This window comes from Salvelinus namaycush, chromosome 12, assembly GCF_016432855.1.
Source record: "Salvelinus namaycush isolate Seneca chromosome 12, SaNama_1.0, whole genome shotgun sequence".
NCBI lineage: Eukaryota > Metazoa > Chordata > Actinopteri > Salmoniformes > Salmonidae > Salvelinus > Salvelinus namaycush.
The window spans coordinates 21,985,724-22,008,668 of record NC_052318.1 but is presented as its reverse complement, the minus strand read 5'-3'; the positions used below and the strand labels follow the sequence as shown (position 1 = coordinate 22,008,668).

At 41.8% G+C, this 22,945-nt stretch overlaps 1 protein-coding gene across 3 annotated transcripts in view; it reads right to left on the bottom strand.

Annotated features, from left to right (window-relative positions):
* Positions 1-21,369, bottom strand: part of LOC120056990 (zinc finger and BTB domain-containing protein 16-A) — a 179,730-nt gene extending 158,361 nt beyond the window's left edge. For 2 of the 3 annotated variants that reach the window (XM_039005319.1, XM_039005321.1), the window contains exons 1-2: positions 21,264-21,369; positions 12,210-13,558 (exon numbers count right to left, since the gene is read on the bottom strand). In XM_039005319.1, the coding sequence (XP_038861247.1) occupies positions 12,210-13,459 (1,250 nt within the window). In that variant the 5' untranslated portion in view covers positions 13,460-13,558; positions 21,264-21,369. Of the gene's footprint in view, positions 1-12,209; positions 13,559-19,863; positions 20,073-21,263 lie in introns of those variants that run through there. The other variant, XM_039005320.1, reaches the window with a different exon arrangement.
* Between the last annotated feature and the right edge of the window lie 1,576 nt (positions 21,370-22,945).

The following is a 22,945-nucleotide window of genomic DNA, read 5'->3' as shown; positions in this document are numbered from 1 at the left end:
TGTCTCATGCACCCAGCACTGAATGATGCTTATCTGGTTAATAAGTGTGTGTGGTCTGGTGCTTTTTGGGGTGAATATATATATATATATTTTTTTTTTACTGTATTTGGATCAAAAGGGTGTTTGTGTTGCTGTGTACGACATAATTCAATCAATCATAAAAAAACAGCATGAAGTAATGACAGGTATGAGCAGATTCTCAAATCCGATGGCGATTGTGTTTTGGGGGGGAAAACGCTCCTTCTGACAGAGGGGTGTGCAGTACATTCCACATGATGTAACCGCATGTTAAGTCTTTAATCGATACATCTCCCGGCCTGACAGTGAGGACAGAGCACAGATCTGAGATCAGAGAGATGGCGGTGTAAATCGACCAGGGCCTTTTAGAGCCTGTCTATAATTGGGTTTCAGCCAGCTGCCTCTGCTCGGCTCTGCTCTCGCGCCTGCCGGCCAAAGGCTGATCCTCAGATGCATAAACAAACACAGACACCAGGCACTACATCAACAAGGCATCAAGGCTTGCCGACTATGAAAAGGAGGCAGTCAGGGAGGATAACATAAGGCCTCATGGCTTGCCCCAGTACTCAAATTTGGTCTGTTCTGGAAGAGGAGGAACTTCCTGGCATGTGTGCCCTTTTCAAAAAGCTTTTGTGGAGCTATTTGGATATTACCCTATGATGTACTACTGTACCTGTGTAAAGTGCTCTCCAGGGGATTTGCTCACTGCGTGAATTCAAATGGGAGTGATAATCCTGCTCCTTGTAATGGAGTTCTGCCAGTTTCACTTGTAATAAAAAGCTTCTACATTTAGCCAAGCTTAGGTAATGAATCTCTACTTTCTTTCCCCCAATAATGTAGACTATGACAAAGCATGCACAACAAAATGAGCAACAAAAAAAAGAGCTCTAGGGCACATAAAAGCCCATCTATAAAATACGGTAAAATAATCATTTTAACTGGGACCACAGCTGGAATGAGGCCATCTTTACCGTTGATGCTAAGTTGAGGCTGAAGGAGCCATCCGGTTGTTGGTGGTGGATAGGATATCAGAGGGGTATACTACAATGCAGGATCAATGAGTTACTTAGCTTAACAACCAGAAATGACAAACAATTTCTTCATTAAAAATTCTAAACTTAGGTGTTTGCTGAGTCAACTAGATCATTCCGTTTTGAAGCTTATCTTGTATACTGAACAACAATATAAAACGTGCAACAATCTCTACATTTTTACAGTTCAAATAAGGAAATCAGTCAATTTAAATGAATTCATTAGGCCCAAATCTATGGATTTCACATGACTGGGAATACAGATATACATCTGCGAAGTTGCTGGATAATGGCAGGAACTGGAACATGCTGTCGTGCACGTCGATCCAGAGCATCCCAAACATGTTCAATGGGTAACATGTCTGGTGAGTATGCAGGCCATGGAAGAACTGGGACATTTTCAACTTCCAGGAATTGTGTACATATCCTTGCGAAATGGTGCCATGCATTATCATGCTGAAACATGAGGTGATAGCAGTGGATGAATGGCACAACAATAAGCCTCACGATCTCGTAACGGTATCTCTGTGCATTCAAATTGCCATCGACAAAATGCAAATTGTGTTTGTTGTCCATAGCTTATGCCTGCCCATACAATAACCCCACCGCCACCATGGGGCATTCTGTTTACAACATTGACATCAGCAAACCGCCCGTCACACGACGCCATACTACGTCTGCCAACTGCCCGGTACAGTTGAAACCGGGATTCATCAGTGAAGAGCACACTTTTTCAGCATGCCAGGGGCCATCAAATGTGAGCAAGTCAGTTATGACACCAAACTGCAGTCAGGTCAAGACCTTGGTGAAGACAAGCACACACATGAGCTTCCCTGAGACGGTTTCTGACAGTTTGTGCAGAAATTCTTTGGTTGTGCAAAACCCCAGTTTCATCAGCTGTACGTTGGAGGCGGCTTATGGTAGAGAAATTAACATTCAGTTCTCTTGCAACAGCTCTGATGGACATTCCTGCAATCAGCATGCCAAATGCAAAACTTCAGACATCTGTGGCATTGTGTTGTGTGACAGCACAAGGTGCACCTGTGTAATGATCATGCTGTTAAAATTAGCTTCTCGATAATCCATCCACCTGTGTGCACAAAATGTGAAACACAAAACCCTTATTTCTAGCTCTCTTATCAGGCCCCTGATATGCATAGATAAGGTCCCCAGCATACCAAGGAACCCTGGGTATTAGAACACGCCGACTAAGCTCCGCTCTGCCCTCTCTATCCACCTCGACACAAGGGAGGAAATTGAATATCCGAATGTCATTGATGAAAAGGTTTCTCGATCTCAAAGATGGCCGACGCGAAGTGGACAATCATTGATAGGGGTTCATTCATACACCATGAGGCTAGGATTTGAGATAAATGGTTTAAATATTGAGTGTTAGTTATGTTTACCAGCTATATTCCGAAAGGGTTCTGGAGGGTTGTGCATTAGAGGTCAGTCATACTCATGATAATGGGTGTTAAGTGAAAGCGATAAACCCAAGGCTATGGGCCTTTGAATCAGAAGCGGTGTTGGAATATCAAGCAGAGTTCTCTTCCTTAGAGTTAGCCCCATACGATGCATTTGTCTAATAATCCCTCAGCCTTGCCAGCTGATTATTTTCCTATTGCGGGGGTTACTAAAATATTGCTTTAATCTTGTCTCCCTGAAGGCACAAGTAAACTCACCCAGGCTTTAAGAAATAATAAATCTGAGCTTGTCAAATATGTCCCGGCTTTGGAGCAGAAAAAAAACGTATTGTTGTTGTGGTGAGATGGAGCGTTGATTTGGCCCCTGTAGGAAACCTAGGGCAATTGAAAAACAAAACACAGCCCTTCATTTACCAATCCCTCACTCATAAAACTCTGGGAGATATCAATACATGACTTTGAAGGGCTACTTCAAGAGATACAACACCCCCCCCCCCCCCCCCCCCCCCCCACCCACCCACCCACCATTTTTGGAGCCAATCCACATCACATCCAGTTGTTTTGAGGCTTTATGACAGAACCCAGGCAAATGAATGGAGCAGGCTAAAAGTATACAGGAAGTGAGCACTTACTGATGCATTCATTCAAACACACACACACACACACACACACACACACACACACACACACACACACACACACACACAAAGGACCTGTGAAACTTCTGGAAACAATTAGGGCCAGTTAACTTGACCTGTTTGAACCAAATGAACTCCCGACTGAAATTTTCTTCACGTTTGTAATTGGAGATGGCGGCGACACTGGCACAGGGCTGCTGGGATATCATTTGTAATTAGAGCGATGGTTCTGGTTGACAGAGCTATCAACAATCAAAGCATTTGACAAGTCTTTAGAAAAACACACAAACATGTAGGTTTATCAACAGGGGAACCGCAATTTCTGTCAATTGATCAGATATAAAACATTTTTGGGACGAAATAATGTACAGGTTTGCTGTACAAAGGGAATCAAAAAATCATATTCAATCAAATCATGACTCACAATTCTGGCAATCGATCACTGTAAATTAACATCTGTGATAAGATGGAGATCTGCATATACAGTTGAAGTCAGAAGTTTACATACACCTTAGCCAAATACATTTAAACTCAGTTTCGCAATCCCTGACATTTAATCCTAGTAAAAATTCCCTGTCTTAGGTCAGTTAGGATCACCACTTTGACATGATTTGGAAAGGCTATATAAAAGGTCCCATAGTTGACAGTGCATGTCAGAGCAAAAACTAAGCCATGAGGTCGAAGGAATTGTCCGTAGAGGTCCAAGACAGGATTGTGTCGAGGCACAGATCTGGGGAAGTGGACCAAAATAGTCTGCAGCATTGAAGGTTCCCAAGAACACAATGGCAGCATTCGCGCAAAACTGAAAGCATGAACCACCGCTTTTAAATCATGGCTAGGCGACTAAAAACATGACCGAATACAAACAGTGCAGCTATTCCCTTCGCAAGGCAATCAAACAAGCAAAGCGTCAGAATAGAGACAAAGTAGTCGCAATTCAAGGCTCAAATACGAGACATGTGGCAGAGTCTACAGTCAATCACGGATTACAAAAAGAAAACCAGCCCCGTAGCGGACATCGACTTCTTGCTCCCAGACAAAATGAACAACCTTTTTGCTCGCGTTGAGGACAATACAGTGCCACTGACACGGCCCACTTCCAAAGCCTGTGGGCTCTCCTTCTCCGTGGCCCTGTGCAACTGGGTCCTGGACTTTCTGACAGGCTGGCCCCAGGTGGTAAAGGTAGGAAACAACATCTCCACCCCGCTGATCCTCAACACTGGGACCCCACAAGGGTGCGTTCTCAGCCCTCTCCTGTACTCCCTGTTCACCCATGACTGCGTGGCCATGCACGATTCCAACTCAATCATCAAGTTTGCAGACGACACTACAGTGGAGGCTTGATTACCAACAACGACGAGACGACCTACAGAAAGGAGGTGAGGGCCCTCGGAGTGTGGTGTCAGGAAAATAACCTCTCACTCAACGTCAACAAAACAAAGGAGATGATCGTGGACTTCAGGAAACAGCAGAGGGAGCACCCCCCCCCCGATCCACATCAACGGAACAGCAGTGGAGAAGGTGGAAAGTTAAGTTCCTCGGCGTACACATCGCGGACAAATTGAAATGGTCCACCCATACAGACAGTGTGGCGAAGAAGGCTAAACAGCGCCTCTTCAACCTCAGGAGGCTGAAGAAAATTGGCTTGTTGTCTAAAACCCTCAAACTTTTACAGATGCACAATTGAGAGCATCCTTTCAGGCTGCATCACCGCCTGGTACGGCAACTGCACCGCCCATAACCGCAGAGCTCTCCAGAGGGTCTGCACAACGCATCACCGGGGGCAAACTACCTGCCCTCCATGACACCCACAGTACCCGATGTCACAGGAAGGCCAAAAAAATCATCAAGGACAACAACCACCTGAGCCACTGCCTGTTCACCCCGCTACCATTCAAAAGGCGAGGTCAGTACAGGTGCATCAAAGCTGGGACCGAGAGACTGAAAAATAGCTTCTCTCTCAAGGCCATTACTGTTAAACTGGAAATTATTGGCCACTTTAATAACATTCTCTCTCTCCCTCTGACTGGGGCGACGGTTCACCTTCCAACAGGACAACGACCCTAAGCACACAGTCAAGACAACGGAGGAGTGGCTTCGGGACAAGTCTCTTAATGTCCTTGAGTAGCCCAGCCAGAGCCCGGACTTGAACCCGATCCAACATCTCTGGAGACCTGAAAATAGCTGTGCAGCAACAATCACCATCCAACCTGGCAGAGCTTGAGAAGATCTGCAGAGAAGCATGGGAGAAACTCCCCAAATACAGGTGTGCCAAGCTTGTAGTGTCATATCCAAGAAGACTTGAGGCTGTAATCACTGCCAAAGGTGGTTCAACAAAGTACTGAGTAAAGGGTCTGAATACTTATGTAAATATATTTTTGTCATTATGAGATATTGTGTGCTAAAGGAGCTACATTCAACGGTCTTACCCCCTCACAACACAAAACATGAGCATGTTTCAATCGGTTTGTATTTTTAAAAAAAATAGAATTGTAAACAAACACTGTTACGCTTCAAATAAAAATGTTACATGTAGGGCAGAGGCTGGAAATGTTGTTAAAGTTAGTGACACCATTTTAATAAAAGTACCTTGGGTGAACTGGAAGTGTTGTTTAAGTTAGACATTATATTCCAGTTCAACCGAGGTCATTTTCTGGAAATGGTGTCGTTCAGTTAGAGACATTCTATTCCAGAGTTTTATGCACATTGTAATAATAAATAAGAACTTGGATGGGTCCACAGTTTAGCAGAGATCACCTGCTGATCTTATTTATTTTCACATATCAGAGTAGCACTGGGCCTATGAAAGCCTCGTCTAAATACAACCATCGATTTGTAGGGGCATGCCTTTCTAGACCAACCCTCGATGTTTTAGTTGTTGAAGGATGGACATATCAAATGACAAGAGCGCTTTAAGCTGCATGCTTAAAAATGAAAAGTCACTCCATTGGAATGTAATTTGAGCATTACACAGAAATCACATGCTGTGAAGAAATGGGGTAAACAATCGCCGCCGAACTAGGGACCCCACAGCTCCCAATTCAACCACTGAAAACACAGGAAGTTGTACAAGATCAGGGTACAGAGTACAACTTTTCAGCAAAACAAGCAAGAGTCATCTTTAAAATGTCATCCAACTCTTTTCAGTTGCATAAAAGCTTGAATCTCCAGACATGACCTAGGACCTGGAAACTCACCCGGGGCGCCCCCTCCCCTCCCACTCGTCTCACTATAATCTTAAACAACTGGAAATGTGAGCTCTCAATCAATGCTGACACACTGAGTCAGTCCCAAATTCCAACTCCTACAAGCTTCATGGGGTGTTGGGCTGTGTGAGAGTGTCAGGCCATTAGCAGAAACAGATTGTCAGAGTGTTTCTTATGGCCTATTTCCCAACTTTAGACAAACTAGTACAGTTCCTTTACAGTTTTGGAAGTTGCGCAAATATTTCTCAGGACGCAGACAACAGCATGCTGTGTAGTCTACAACAGGAGTGCACGGTGGGATTTAAACAGCAGTGCTTGTCTGGCATGGATTTACTCGCTGCACCCCCTCTTTTCAGACTTCCATCCACACCACGACTACTCCGCCCTCCAGCTCTGCTGACGAGAAGCAGAGGCCAGCCGACCGGCCCAAAGGTTAGGCTGCAGAGGGCAGGGCCTGGGTCCTGTGCACAGCCCTCATTTCCTGGCCTGGACAGTCTGCTCCACTCATAAAGCTAATAAGGCCCTCCTTGTCCCCCAGGTGGCTGGGAGCCCCAGCCTGGGACACTCCATCACTGGCCACACCGCAGGGTTCAGGGGTGTGCTGGGGTGGGTGTGAGGAGAGGGGGAGGGGGCTGCTTCCCATTAGCCGACCCCCTTCGCCAGGTGCAACTAATGGGCTCAGCCAGCGCCGCGGCAGGACGGCTCGGTAGTCACCCGGATAGGCCTGGAAGTCATCAGGGAAGAGAACCTCTGACTCGGTCACCAACAATAGACTACTGCTTTTGTTTCAGAGATCGACAACACTTTAGCTGTTGAGTTTGTAAATATTGTATTGCTATGATAGCCTACTTTAAACAATATGAATACAGATATTCAAGTATCATGTAGTATCAGCAACAAGTGAGCAGTAGCCTGGTGGCATTGCAATACAATTGCCTTAAAATTCCTACATTATTGACTTTAGTATACAAGAAAGTAACTCCTACCCAATTCTGAGTGAAAATTGACAAACATAAAATCCAATGCTATTGCCAGCAGTATAATGGAAAAGATATTACTTATTCCCATTAAGAAATGCATTTGATTAAACAAAAATAGACAATGATGTGAAATATGTCCAGTAAAAAGGCATATTAAAATCAGTTAAACTCTTCTCAGCAATGTTTCAAAAGCAGGCGATAGACCACAATAAGCTAATTTCACATTTACTAATTCAAATAAATGTATTCAAAATCAGGCTTAAAATTTGTTGCATCAGAATTGTGAAAAAATATCTTAGCTGAGAAAACAAACAAACAATGAGTGGTAAAATCTCAAACATTAAAATTAAAATCAAGGATATTATCCAACGAGTCATCTACAGTTGAAGTTGGAAGTTTACATAAACCTTAGCCAAATACATTTAAACTCAGTTTCTCACAATTCCTGACATTTAATCCTAGTAAAAATTCCCCGTCTTAGGTCAGTTAGGATCACCACTTTATTTTAAGAATGTGAAATGTCAGAGTAATAGTAGAGAGAATTATTTATTTCAGCTTCTATTTCTTTTATCACATTCCCAGTGGGTCAGAAGTTAACATATACTCAATAGTATTTGGTAGCATTGCCTTTAAATTGTTTAACTTGCGTCAAACATTTGGGTAGCTTCCCACAATAAGTTGGGTGAATTTTGGCCCATACCTCCTGAGAGAGCTGGTGTAACTGAGTCAGGTATGTAGGCCTCCTTGCTCACACACGCTTTTTCAGTTCTGCCCACAAATGTTCTATAGGATTGAGGTCAGGGCTTTGCGATGGTAACTCCAATACCTTGACTTTGTTGTCCTTGAGCCATTTTGACGCAACTTTGGAAGTATGCTTGGGGTCATTGTCCATTTGGAAGACCCATTTGCGACCAAGCTTTAACTTCCTGACTGATGTCTTGAGATGTTGCTTCAATATATCCACATCATTTTCCTCCCTCATGATGCCATCTATTTTGTGAAGAGCACCAGTCCCTCCTGCAGCAAAGCACCCCCACAACATGATGCTGCCACCCCCGTGCTTCACGGTTGGGATGGTGTTCTTTGGCTTGCAAGCCTCCCCCTATTTCCTCCAAACATAACGATGGTCATTATGGCCAAACAGTTCTATTTTTGTTTCAACAGACCAGAGGACATTTCTCCAAATAGTACGATCTTCGTCCCCATGTGCAGTTGCAAACCATAGTCTGGCTTTTTTATGGCGGTTTTGGAGCAGTAGCTTCTTCCTTGCTGAGCGGCCTTTCAGGTTATGTCGATATAGGACTCGTTTTACTGTGGTTATAGATACTTTTGTACCTGTTTCCTCCAGCATCTTCACAAGGTCCTTTGCTGTTGTTCTGGGATTGATTTGCACTTTTCGTAACAAAGTACGTTCATCTCTAGGAGACCGAACGCGTCTCCTTTCTGAGCGGTATGACGGCTGCATGGTCCCATGATGTTTATACTTGCAAACTATTGTTTGTACAGATGAACGTGGTACCTTCAGGCGTTTGGAAATTGCTCCCAAGGATGAACCAGACTTGTGGAGGTCTACAATTCTTTTTCTGAGGTCTTGGCTGATTTCTTTTGATTTTCCCATGATGTCAAGCAAAGAGGCACTGAGTTTGAAGGTAGGCCTTGAAATACATTCACAGGTACACCTCCAATTGACTCAAATGATGTCAATTAGCCTATAAGAAGCTTCTAAAGCCATGACATCATTTTCTGGAATTTTCCAAGCTGTTTAAAGGCACAGTCAACTTAGTGTATGTAAACTTCTGACCCACTGGAATTGTGATACAGTGAATTATAAGTGAAATAATCTGTCTGTAAACAATTGTTGGAAAAATGACTTGTGTCATGCACAAAGATGTCCTGACCCGACTTGCTAAAACTATAGTTTGCTAACAAGAAATTAGTGGAGTGGATGAAAAACAAGTAAATGACTCCAACCTAAGTGTATGTAAAACTTCCGACTTCAACTGTAGTTTGTTAGCTACGGTGCCTTCAGAAAGTATTCACACCCTTTGGACTTTAACATTTTGTTGTGTTACAGGTCTACACACAATACCCCTAATGTCAAAGTGGAATTATGTTTTTAGATATTTTTACAAATGAAAACTGAAATGGCTTGAGTCAACAAGTATTCAACCCCTTTAGTATGGAAAGCTTAAATAAGTTCAGGACTAAAAATGTGCTTAACATGTCACATAATAAGTTGCATGGACTCACTGTGTGCAATAATAGTGAGCAACGTGATTTTTGAATGACTACATAATCTCTGTACCCCACACATACAGATAATTGCAAGGTCCCTCAGTCGAGCAGTGAATTTCAAACACAGATTCCTCCACGAAGACCAGGGAGGTCTTCGAATGCCTTACAAAGAAGGGCAACTATTGGAAGACGGGTAAAAAAAAAAACAGACATTGAATATCCCTTTCAGCATGCTGAAGTTATTAATTACACTTTGCATTCTGTATAAATACACCCAGACACTACAAAGATAAAGCGTTGTTCCTAACTCCGTCACCGGAAAGGAAGGAAACCACAGGGATTTCTCCAACAGGCTAATTGGGACTTTAAAACAGTTATTGTTTAATGGCTATGATAGGAGAAAACTGAGGATGGATCAACAGCATTGTAGTTACTCCACAATACTAACCTAAATGACAAAGTGAGAAGAAAGAAGCTGGAGGATTAACAGGTGGTCTGCGGTTGAGGCCGGTTGGACGTACAGCCAAATTCTCTAAAATGACATTGGAGGTGGCTTATGGTAGAGAAATTAACATTAAATTATCTAGCAACAGCTCGCGTGGACATTCTTGCATGCCAATTGCACAATCCCTCAACTTGAGACATGTGGCATTGTGTTGTGCAGTTGTCACACATTTTAAAGTGGCCTTTTATTGTCCCCAGCACAAGATGCACCTGTGTAATGATCATGCTGTTTAATCAGCATCTTAATATGCCCCACCTGTCAGGTGGATTGATTATCTTGGCAAAGAAGAAATGCACACAAACAGGGAAGTAAAGAAATGTGTGCACAACATTTGAGAGCAATATGCTTTTTGTGCATATCGACATTTTCTGGGATTTTTTTTCTTCAGCTCATGAAACATGGTACCAACACTTTACATGATGCGTTTATATTTTTGTTCAGTGTATATGAGCAAAAAAAGAAACATATTCAAGATTTAAAAAAAGACAACCACAACTTTTGATAGGTAGATTCCAGAATGATTTAAGGTTGAAAAATGTAGGCCTATATTATATGTACGTGCAGTGCCTTCGGAAAGTATTCAGACCCCTTGACTTTTTCCACTGTTACGTTACAGCCTTATGCTAAAATGGATTAAATTGTCCCCTCAATCTACACACAATACCCAAAAATCCTAAAGCAAAAACAGATTTTTAGAAATATTTGCTAATTTTATTAATATCACATTTACATAAGTATTCAGACCCTTTACTCAGTATTTTGTTGAAGCACCTTTGGCAGCGATTACAGCCTCACGTCGTCTTGGGTAGGACGCTACAAGCTTGGTACACCTGTTTTTGGGAAGTTCCTCCCATTCCTCTTTGCAGATCCTTTCAAGCTCTGCCAGGTTGGATGGGGAGCGTTGTTGCACAGATATTTTCAGGTCTCTCCAGTGATGTTCGATCGGGTTCAAGTCCGGGCTCTGGTTGGGCCACTCAAGGACATTGAGACTTGTCCCGAAGCCACACCTGGTTTGTCTTGGCTGTGTGCTTCGGGTCGTTGTCCTGTTGGAAGGTGAATCTTCACCCTCAGTCTGAGGTCCCGAGTGCTCTGGAGCAGGTTTTCATCAAGGACCTCTAGACTTTGCTCCGTTTGCATCGATCCTTACTAGTCTACCTAGTCTCTTCCGCTGAAACACATCCCCACAGCATGATGCTACCACCACCATGCTTCACCGTAGGGATGGTGCCAGATTTCCTTCAGATGTGACGCTTGGCATCCAGGCCAAAGAGTTCAATCTTGGTTTATTCAGACCAGAATCTTGTACTTTAGGTGTCTTTTGGCAAATTCCAAGCAAGCTGTCATGTGCCTTTTACAGAGTGGCTTCTGTTTGGCAACTCTACCATAAAAGCCTGATTGGTGGAGTGCTGCAGAGATGCTTGTCCGTCTGGAAGGTTCTCCCATCTCCACAGAGGAACTCCAGAGCGCTGTTGGGTTCTTGAGAGAACCATTGGGTTCTTGGTCACCTCTCTGACCAAGGCCCTTCTTCCCCAATTGCTCAGTTTGGCCACACGGCCAGGTCTAAGAAATGGAGGCCACTATGTTCTTGGGGACCTTCAATGCTGCAGACATTTTTTGGTACCCTTCCCCAGATCTGTGCCTCGACACAATCCTGTCTCGGAGCTCTACGGACAATTCCTTCGACCTCATGGCTTGGTTTTTGCTCTGACATGCACTGTCAACTGTGAAACCTTATATCGGACAGGTGTATGCCTTTCCAAATCACGTCCAATCAATTGACCTCAATTTCGAGTCTGAAAGCAAAGGGTGTGAATACTTATGTAAATAAGTTATCTGGTTTTTATTTGTAATACATTTGCAAAAATGTCTAAAACCTGTTTTCGCTTTGTCATTATGCGGTATTGTGTATAGTTTGCTGAGAGAAAAAAAATGTTTTAATCAACTTTAGAATAAGGCTGTAACATACCAAAATGTGGAAAAAGTCAAGGGGTCTGAATACTTTCCGAAGGCACTGTATATCAGCACACTTAAATTAAGTTATTGTACAGAGATTACTTAAAATAGCATTTTAACGTCGATTTAAAGAAAGATAGATTTTGGCAAAGATCAATAAGTTTACAAATGTTAATGGAACCAACCTAGTGACATGAAGTTAAACAAAGTTGAGCTTACCTATGTTGCTCCACAGCTTCGTTGTCTGGTAGCTCTGCGCCACACACGTTGCAGCGTTCATGCTGGTTCCTACCGTCTGGCTTCATACCGGCAGCCAGCTCCCCCAACTTGTTGAAGAACTCCCTCTGGATGAAGCTCTGGGGCAGAAGTCCCCCGTAGGCACTGAAATCCATGGACATGGCCAGGGCAGGGGACATATGGAGAGAAGAGGCCATGGAGGCCGGCATGGATAGCATAGCCTCATTTTTATGATTGGTAGGCAGCGAGTACAAGGAGGCCAGGTGTTTCTCGGTCATGCCTGTCATACCCGCCATGGCTTCCAGACCCATTTGGCCGCCATCTGCTTGGGAGTCGCCCATGCCATCCTCCCGGACGTAGTGCAGCTCGCGGGCGCTTGTGATCACACTGCTCCTGGTTGGAGTCCCGGGGCCATCACGGTTCTTGTCCAACTCGCCGCTCCTTTTGCCATTGCTGGAGGCGCTGGACTCCATGGTTCTGGGGCTCCCGTGGCCTCCGCCTTCATCCACTTGCATCATCTCGGTCTTGATCTCGGTCATCAATTGGTGGTGGGAGTTTCCTTGAGTCAGGTGCTCGCCCCCAAAGCCCTGCTGCAGGAGGGACTGGCCTATGCTCATCAGGCTGTCCACGGCAGCTTTGGTTGGGCTCATGGTGGAGAGCCCGAAGGATGTGGAGACAGAGGGGCTCTGGTCCACCATGCTGGCCAGGGCCGAGGCTTGCTGGACAGCTGAATGGTAGCTCCCCTCCATGGAATGCTTCTTGGCGGTCTTCCCTCCTTGCCTGCCCTTGCGCTCATCGTCTTCCTCCGTGCCTTCATCGTTCATGTTGACCTCCGTGTCGTTGTCGTCTGAGGACTGGATTGTCTCCAGGATCTTGAGGCATTGCTCCTCCAGGTACTCAATTTCTAGAATCTCTGCTGCGTACAGTAGGTCGTCCAGGTCTTCCACTTTGGCCTGGAGTGTGGCAGTGTAGGCATACTCCAGTATCTGCTGGAAGGTCTTTGGTGAAAGAAAGTCCAGGGTGTAATGCTGGCTGTTGCGGTGAAACAGGATCTCAAACATCTTGCTGGTGCAGGCCAGCACAGTCCGATGAGCATGGAACTCCTGGCTGTCCACCATGATGACCACATCACAGAGGGTTCCTGCCAGACGCATCTGGTTAGCCTTCTTCAGCAGGGCCGTGGGGTGGTTAGGGTTCTGGAGCTGGATCATACCCATTTTAGTCAAATCCATAACGTCGCTGAGATCCGCCAGGCCAACTCATGAGGCTTGCTTTCACTCCTCAGCAGTTTGTTCACTTACCGGTATCTTTGTAAACAAGATAAGGTCAATCTGGAGAGAATGGATAGAGAAAAAGAAAAAGCACTGAATATTTTAGGAAAATACAGTACTTTAAAAATATATCTAAATAATTGTTGACTTCTTAACTAGATACCATATTTTTTCTAAGTCCAATAAACTTCTAATAACTTTTGAATAAGAACAGACCAATATATAAACCTACGCTTTAGATTTAAAAAAATCCAAACATAGTTCTGCAGTGTTTAGTTAAAATAAGAAATTACTGTTGTATTAATTAATGCAGTTTATTATAAAAGCCATTTCAAACCATAATTGTTACAGTTGAAGTCATAAGTTTACATAAACCTTAGCCAAATACATTTAAACTCAGTTTCTCACAATTCCTGACATTTAATCCTTGCAAAAATTCCCTGTCTTAGGTCAGTTAGGATCACCACTTTATTTTAAGAATGTGAAATGTCAGAATAAAAGTAGAGTGATTTATTTCAGCTTTTATTTCTTTAATCACATTCCCAGTGGGTCAGAAGTTTACATGCTACCAAATACTACATGAGTGTATGGCCTTTAAATTATTGTTTCAGGTAGCCTTCCACAAGCTTCCCACAATAAGTTGGGTGAATTTTGGCCCATTCCTCCTGACAGAGCTGGTGTAACTGAGTCAGGTTTGTAGGCCTCCTTGCTCGCACACACTTTTTCAGTTCTGCCCACAAATTTTCTATAGGATTGAGGTCAGGGCTTTGCGATGGCCACTCCAATACCTTGACTTTGTTGTCCTTGAGCCATTTTGACACAACGTTGGAAGTATGCTTGGGGTCATTGTCCATTTGGAAGACCCATTTGCGAACCAAGCTTTAACTTCCTGACTGATGTCTTGAGATGTTGCTTCAATATATCCACATTATTTTCCTCCCTCATGATCCCATCTATTTTGTTAAGTGCACCAGTCCCTCCTGCAGCAAAGCACCCCCACAACATGATGCTACCACCCTTATGCTTCACGGTTGGGATGGTGTTCGTCGGCTTGCAAGCCTCCCCCTTTTTCTTCCAAACATAATGATGGTCATTATGGCCAAATTATATTTTTGTATCATCAGACCAGAGGACATTTCACCAAAAAGTACAATCTTTGTCCCCATGTGCAGTTGCAAACCGTAGTCTAGCTTTTTTTTATGGCAGTTTTGGAGCAGTGGTTTCTTCCTTGCTGAGCAGCCTTTCAGGTTATGTCGATATAGGACTCGTTTTACTGTGGATATAGATACTTTTGTACCCGTTTCCTCCAGCATCTTCACAAGGTCCTTTGCTGTTGTTCTGGGATTGATTTGCACTTTTCACACAAGTACATTCATCTCTAGGAGACCAAACACATCTCTTTCCTGAGCGGTATGACGGCTACGTGGTCCCATGGTGTTTATACTTGCATACTATTGTTTGTACAGATGAACGTGGTACCTTCAGGCGTTTGGAAATTGCTCCCAAGGATGAACCAGACTGGCGGAGGTCCACAATTTTTTTTCTGAGGTCTTGGCTGATTTCTTTCAATTTTTCCATGATGTCAAGCAAAGAGGCACTGAGTTTGAAGGTAGGCCTTGAAATACATCCACAGGTACACCTCCAATTGACTCAACTGAGGTCAATTAGCCTATCAGAAGCTTCTAAAGCCATGACATCATTTTCTGGAATTTTCCAAGCTGTTTAAAGGCACAGTCAACTTACTGTATGTAAACTTCTGACCTACTGGAATTGTGATACAGTGAAATAATCTGTCTGTAAACAATTGTTGGAAACATTACTTGTGTCATGCACAAAGTAGATGTCCTAACCAACTTGCCAAAACTATAGTTTGTTAACAAGAAATTTGTGGAGTGGTTGAAAAACGAGTTTTAATGACTCCAACCAAAGTGTATGCAAACTTCCGACTTCAACTGTACTTGGCTTGTATTTCAATTAGATAAAGACCAGCAATTTATCCTTATTTTCTGGGCATTTTAAATTCAATTGTTCTCATTCAAATAGGCTATACAATAACACGGGACACTTCATTAAAAAAAAAGGGGGAAAATAATATGAACATGACATTGAGCTGTTCTGTACATAAGAAATACAACTATGGACACAACCCTGCTAGGATTGTAAAAATGTCATGCAAAAACATCATACTTGAAATGGGTGAACATAGAGCAAATTATCAATTGATAAATAACAGAAGTCAAAAGCCAAGCAGACCTAAAAACCCATAAAAAAAAATTTAAATCACATATTTTGCCCCTCAATTTATAGTTATCTGACAGGTGGAAGCACATGAACAGCGACAAATAAGGACCCTTGAGAACCTTGCAACACCCTAGTCTTTGTTAGAACGCGTTGGCGCTTGGTTCACAAAGACCATCAACACCCATTCTGAAATTAAATGGCATCTTATTCAGTATTGTCATCACAGAGAGAAGCAGTGAGCCGAGGAGGGAGCGAGCAGCGAGCGGCTGCCAGGAATAGTTGGAACAGAGGATGTCGCAAAAGGACAAACACCATGCAGCACCAACAAGATTATATCAAATCAAATGTTATTGGTCACATACACATGGTTAGCAGATGTTAATGCGAGTGTAGCGAAATGCTTGTATTGTATGTTTTACATGTACATATGCCAAAAGTGCAGGTTTATACATGGACAGAATAGTTTCCATTACTGCTTTTACTTGGTTCGGAAGAGTGAGATCAGATGCATACTACAGGCGGGAAGTAGGCTAGGCTGTGAGATCAATGACTTGAACACACGTTGGCCCTGTACAGTGCCTTCAGAAATTATTCACATCCCTTGACTGTTACAAAGTGGGATTAAAATGGATTAGCCTTTTTTTGTCAACAATCTACACAAAATACTTTCATGTCAAAGTAGAAGACAAATTCAAACATTTGTAAAAAATATGGAAAATAAAACGAACATATGTTGATTAGATAAGTATTCAACCCCGAGTCAATAAGTGTTAGAATCACCTTTGGCAGTGATTACAGCTGTGAGTATTTCTGGATAAGTGTAAGAGCTTTGCACACCTGTATTGTGCAAGATTTGCCTATATATATTTTTTTTTAATTCTTCAAGCTCTGTCGAATTGGTTGATGATCATTGCTAGACAACCATTTTACGGTCTTGCCTTAGATTTTCAGCAGATTTAAGTCAGTACTAACTCAGCCACTCAGGATCATTCACTAGCTACGTTTCCATTAACTTGTCCAATGATTGTTTGTTTGTCGACATTTAAAAAGTTTGATTTTAAAAAATTGCCTGCAAGGGTGCATTTACATTTAAATATCATGATAATGAAAACAGCTGGACGTAATGATGTCACACACCAAATTGAATTGAATTGAATAAAATCTAGTGTGTTAAATCAAAATGGTTGAAGTGTTTCCATTACCCATTTAGGCAAATTGCACATTAATAAATTGTCCTGTATTCCCTCACACCTATCGGTTTCATAGGGTTTCAGCCCACTAAAGCCAGCATTGATAGAATGCAATAATTTACTATTATTTGCCATATCCTAATAATTCTCATGTGCCAACGTATCGTTACGGACCGTGCCATGGTGAAACTTGTACTCCTGTTGATCTGAAATAATTGGATGGGGAAACTTGCCAGCCAACCAGAAAAGCATGGCGAAGCAATTCAGGCATTTTTTAAAGTCAGTACAATATTTGTTTTGCAAAGAAAATATTTTATGGTTCAAAAATATATATATTTTTCAAGACGTACGCATTTAGAATGAAATGTGGAATGGAGCTTTATAGTTACGCGGTGAAATCACATGCCCTGGATACCTTCAAAATGATTCCGCAATCATAATTTATTATAAAAACACAGTTTCCTTCATAATTCATCGCAATAAATGAAGTTTGACAGAAGGAAAATCCACCCGTCGAATGGATAAACATTTTGTTGATCTTTAGAAAAATGTTCTTTATGTCTCCTATAGCTGCCGTTTCCATTACATATGTCACTTTTTTTGTTGTTGCAACATTGCTTTGTCAAATAAACGGAAACCTGCCTACTGGGTTAATGGAAACCTTGGTAATCTTGGTCTTCTTGGTAATCCACTCATGTAGATTTGGCCTTGTGTTTTAGGTTATCGTCCTGCTGAAAGATGAATTGATCTCCCAGTGTCTGGTGGAAAACAGACAACCAGATTTTCTTCTGGGAAGTGCTTAGCTCCAGTCTGTTTCTTTTTTTATCCTGAAAAACTCTGCAGTCCTTAATGATTACAAGCATACCCATAACATGATGGGTAGCACTGTGACATTGGCTGATGTAAAAAGGGCTTTCTAAATACATTTGATTTATGCAGCCATCACAATGCTTGAAAATATGGAGAGTAGTACTCAGTAATGTGTTGTATTTTCCCAAAACATAACATTTTGTATTAAAAAAAAGTGTCCTGAATGTTTCCCAAATGTTTTACATTAGTGCCTTGTTGCAAACAGGATGCATGTTTTGGAATTGTTGTATTCGGTTCAGGCTTCCTTCTTTTCACTGTCAATTAGGTTAGTATTGTGTTGATCCATCCGTAGTACTCTCCTATCATAGCCATTGAACTATGTAACTGTTTTAAAGTCACCATTGGCCTCATGGTGAAATCCATGAGCGGTTTCCTTTCTCTCCGGCAACTGCATTAGGAAGGATGCCTGTATCTTTGTAGTAACTGGGTGTATTGATACACCACCCAAAGTGTAATTAATAACTTCACCATGCTCAAAGGGATATTCAATGTCTGTTTTGTTTTTTTGTTTTTTTTACCCATCTGCCAATAGGTGCTCTTTGTGAGGCATTGGAAAACCTCCCTGCTATTTGTGGTTGAATCTGTGTTTGAAATTCACTGCTCGACTGAGGGTCCTTACGGATAATTGTATGCGTGGGCTACAGAGATGAGGTTGTCATTCAAAAATCATGTTAAACACTATTATTGCAACTTATTATGTGACTTGTTAAGCACATTTTTACTACTGAACTTATTTAGGCTTGCCATAACAAAAGGGTTGAATACTTATGGACTCAAGACATTTCAGCTTTTCATTTTTTATTAATTTGTAATCATTTGAAAAACATACTTTCACTTTGACATGATGCGTGTTAGCCAATTTAATCTATTTTAAATTCAGGCTGAACCAGAAACAAAATGTGGAAAAGGTCAAGGGGTAGGACTACTTTCTGAAGGCACTGTATGTATCATTGCCCACTCACAAAAGACAACACCTCAAGCATAATAACCTATAAGTTAATAATACTAAATTATCATAATATATTCCTGATTGTTGATATTGTTATTATCATTGATGTAAATGTTATTTAACTTAACTTTTACAATAATATGATAATGTATCATTATTTTAGGAAAATCCTTTTATAATTGAACAAATTAGAAATATTCCATTATAAAATCAGTAAACATAAAAATATAGGCTACATATATTTAAAATGTTCCCTGAAATAAGATTGATAAACAGCAGATAAAAAAAATATATGAATTCATGCCTTAATTTTGCATCCACATTTCCTAAACAGTTATACTAGATTAGCAATACCTAGGCTTATCAGAGTGACTCTCACAAAAAAAGTCAACAGTTGGCAGTCATCAGATATATTGTTGAGCAGTTAATCAAGGCTGTATAAATCGGATATTGATGAGACTGTATATTAGTAGTGGCTGTCCAACAAATAATGTGGTGGTGTAAAAAACAAAATTGTCTTTAAGACACAAATACCAATTTAGCTCTAATTTATGACCTAGTAAATAGGTCAATGTCTGTAGCGTTGCATAATATGGTTAGGCTGCGTTTAGACAGGCAGCCCAAATCTGATATTTTTTTTCACTAATTGGTCTTTTGACCAATCAGATTAGCTGTGAAAAGATCTGATGTGAAAAGGTCTGGGTGTATTCATTACGTCAATTATGTTGCAAAACTTCTCTTTTATGCCAAAAAGAAAACGTGTGACGAAAACAAGAGTTTTTATTGGACAAATTCAGGTAGGTCCTTACCTGTTTCGTTCCCTTTGTTCTGTTTGCGTCCATTTGGTTCTTAAACGGTAAAACGGTTTCCGTTGCAGGACGTAATGAATATACCCCTGATGTGATTGGTCAAAAGACCAATTAGTGGAAAAAGATCAGAATTGCGCTGCCTGTGTAAAAGCAGCCTAAGTGTCCCAGGTTTACCATATGAAACAATCGAAAGTTGTCTAATGAGATTCAGTAATGTAAAGCCCAGAAAACGTATTAATTAAATCGACTCTGTTGCAAAACGTTTCTTAAACGGAAGCAAACAGAACAAAACGGAGAGGGACCTACCTGAATTTGTCCAACTCGTTTTACTTGGAAATCGTTCCGTTTTGCAACTGTTTGGACGAATGATAACACCCCAGGTTTGAGACAGTGCGTTAATGTCACCAAATAATTTAACGCAATCGTGTGATACGTGCAGAAGACACCATTCGAAGGATGAATTATTCGTTTCAGTCAAAATGCTGTATTGAGCGCATATCAACGCCAACATAATGCAATCAGATCGAGAATCTTCTAAAGACCAACTGTAGCCAGCCAACTGTCTGTCCAAGGCGCGCATCTCTTTAATGTAGTCTATACTCAAATGAGTCCTGATGTTTAAAGCCGAAACAATAAAAACCTGTGCTCGTGGAAATTGTGTCCAGACACATTTTGCTCAATAACAAACAGTACTCACACTTATCTCTGCAGAGTCTACTAAAGTAACGTTACATACGTGCGAATGAGACACAAATACATGATCTCAGCGGGGACTGGTTGCAACAATGATTAAATTCACTAGCTTGCTATTCTGATTAACACACAGGTGGAATCGTCTGAAGTGATATCATTGAAGTGCTATCGTTGCAGTTTATAGCATTTTAATTGGACATGTCATGCTCGAGCTTGGAAGAGCGATATAACCCATATCGATAGCAATTCAACTCGCCATTCCATCTATAAAAACAATTATACTAAATGATTTACATCAAGCGGAGGCAACGTGATTACGAATCAAGGAATTAGCAGCAGTCTATCAATTTACTATGCGGGTCCCTACTGTACAATGTAGCCTACATCAGCTAAAATAGATGGACACAGTTCAGACTATTGCCCCTGTGTTCGTGATGATTTGTGATCACCGCTACACAAGCACCCCAAGTGCGTCATTATTCGTTTTTTAAACTTCCAGGAAAATAACAGCGGCGTGAGGTATCAGCGTATACTGTATTCTCATTTCAACAGGAAAACACGATTCTCAGAATAAACCACATGGAAGAACGTCACACTGTCTGATTTGCAATGTAGCCTAAACCCAGACCTCACGTTCTCGTGCTGCGATCTTCCGAATACGTTAACAGACGGTTACGTCAACCTAACATCTTTACATGCCCAATGTTGTGTTTATGTTAACTTCAACATCTTTCATGCGCTCAGACTTGTGGCTTCATCTGACACCCAAACACTTTCAATTTAAAACACTTCAGCGCACACAGAAATTGATATTTGAACTTTGCTTGTCACACTGTTGCGCCGCAACTCCCTATGGGCTACTGTAACTTCATGTGGGTTTAAAATGATGATAACAAACATACTATTAAAGCATTCATAATGCGAGAGTACACAGGCAAACAACAACTATAAGCATGCAGAAAAGCGGGTCTGTCACTGTAACACGAAAGCTGCGCACCCATATCAGTACTCACCTAAGTTGCACGTTTTGATTCCGAATGTGTGGTTATTGGGCTACAGCATAGTAATGCAGTTCACAGTACCCGCTCTCACACGCACTAACTCCTCTCTTCTTTCGTGTTAGCAAATCAACACAACGGTGACGTCAACGCACCGAGTCACTCTTCTTTCCCTTGAATCCATGCAAACACTGCGAAAGTGAGACACCTAGGGGGCTGCCGAATGTTTAAAGAGATTATCTGATACTTTTGTATACTTTTTAGCCAGACGTTCTGAAAGTAACACTCACAATCCAAAAGTGGTCCCCGAAAATTGCATGTTCATGTGCACCTCTGCCATTTGCACAAGTGTCCCAAAGCTGAGGGGAGGGGAAATTATTGCGGGTGAAGGGGCTAATTAGACCCTCAGATAGCCACTTCTACCTAGCCAGCAAGGCTGCAGGCTTCAGAACATCCAGACACACACTGCAATATGTTTGGAGTTCGCACAATGTAATACAAACAATTTTACGCATGATTTTGAGACTTGACACATATAACAGATGAAATATCTCCCAAATTAAATGTTTAACTGTAACTGAGGTTTATATATTGTAAAACTACAGGGGGGATTTGTTAATTAGAATATCATGTTTGTTTTATTATTTAAAAGTGGAACATGAATTGCATAATTCAAGACAGGAGTGTGTCGTGCAGTTGGCGGGTTTATTGATCCCATTGCCACTCTCTGGAAGTCACCCAGAGTTTCATCAGCAACATGTGACAACCGAGGGCCCTCCTACCGAGGTTGGTATTGGAGAGGGTGTGGTTTGGGATACAAAGACACGCTCTCTTTGCTGTGTCCACTGAGCCATTGGGTCTGCCCTGCAACCTCATTGGTTAATGCTGGGCAGGCCTTTTGCTGGCTGTCACTCAAATACCAGGGGCTGAAGCTCATTAGCTCAAACTCAAATTGCTAAGGAGTTGGCCCATGTGGGGGGAAATGTAGGAAAAATGGCGTGGTACAGCTTCAAGAAAACAATTCTGCATGTACGAACTACACATTGACACTCCAGCCAAAAGTGGGAGGTTTTAAAAAATAGTTTCTTCTTGTAGTTTTTTTCTTATCCCACATAGTAAAAAAAACTAACAAGAAAGATGCCTAATATTGAAGATAATTGTCCAAGAAAGATTTTGAATAACACATCAAAAAAGATAACAGATTAATATGCTACTTTACAAATAGATAATAAAACAAATCCCCATATTTAGGCCTACTCTATCACTTATCAAAATATAGCCTAACATTTATAGGGCTTTTATTTTGCCCCACCAGTGTCACTTGGCTTCATGTTGTTTTTTTACAACTTGTTTGCTTGTAGCCAACAGGTGTTGAGCTGTGTACAGTAGGCCTATTGGGAGGTAGGAGGTATATGCTACTGCAAGGGTAGCCAACCCTGGTCCTGGAGTGCCGCAGGCACTTCATGTTTTTAAATTTAACCAACCTGGAAGAACAGGTATGCTGGTATGCTATGTATGCTATGAATTTAGGCAATCACTGAACTGATCATTTAGCTCAGCTGGGCACTCCAGGAACAGGGTTTCCTACCCCTGGGATACTGTATGTCCTAAGCCACACTCACAGCTACTGTATCAGTACAATAATGATAACCGGCTAGTTGTGTTTAAAAACTTGTTTTATAATAGCCCCTAGGCTA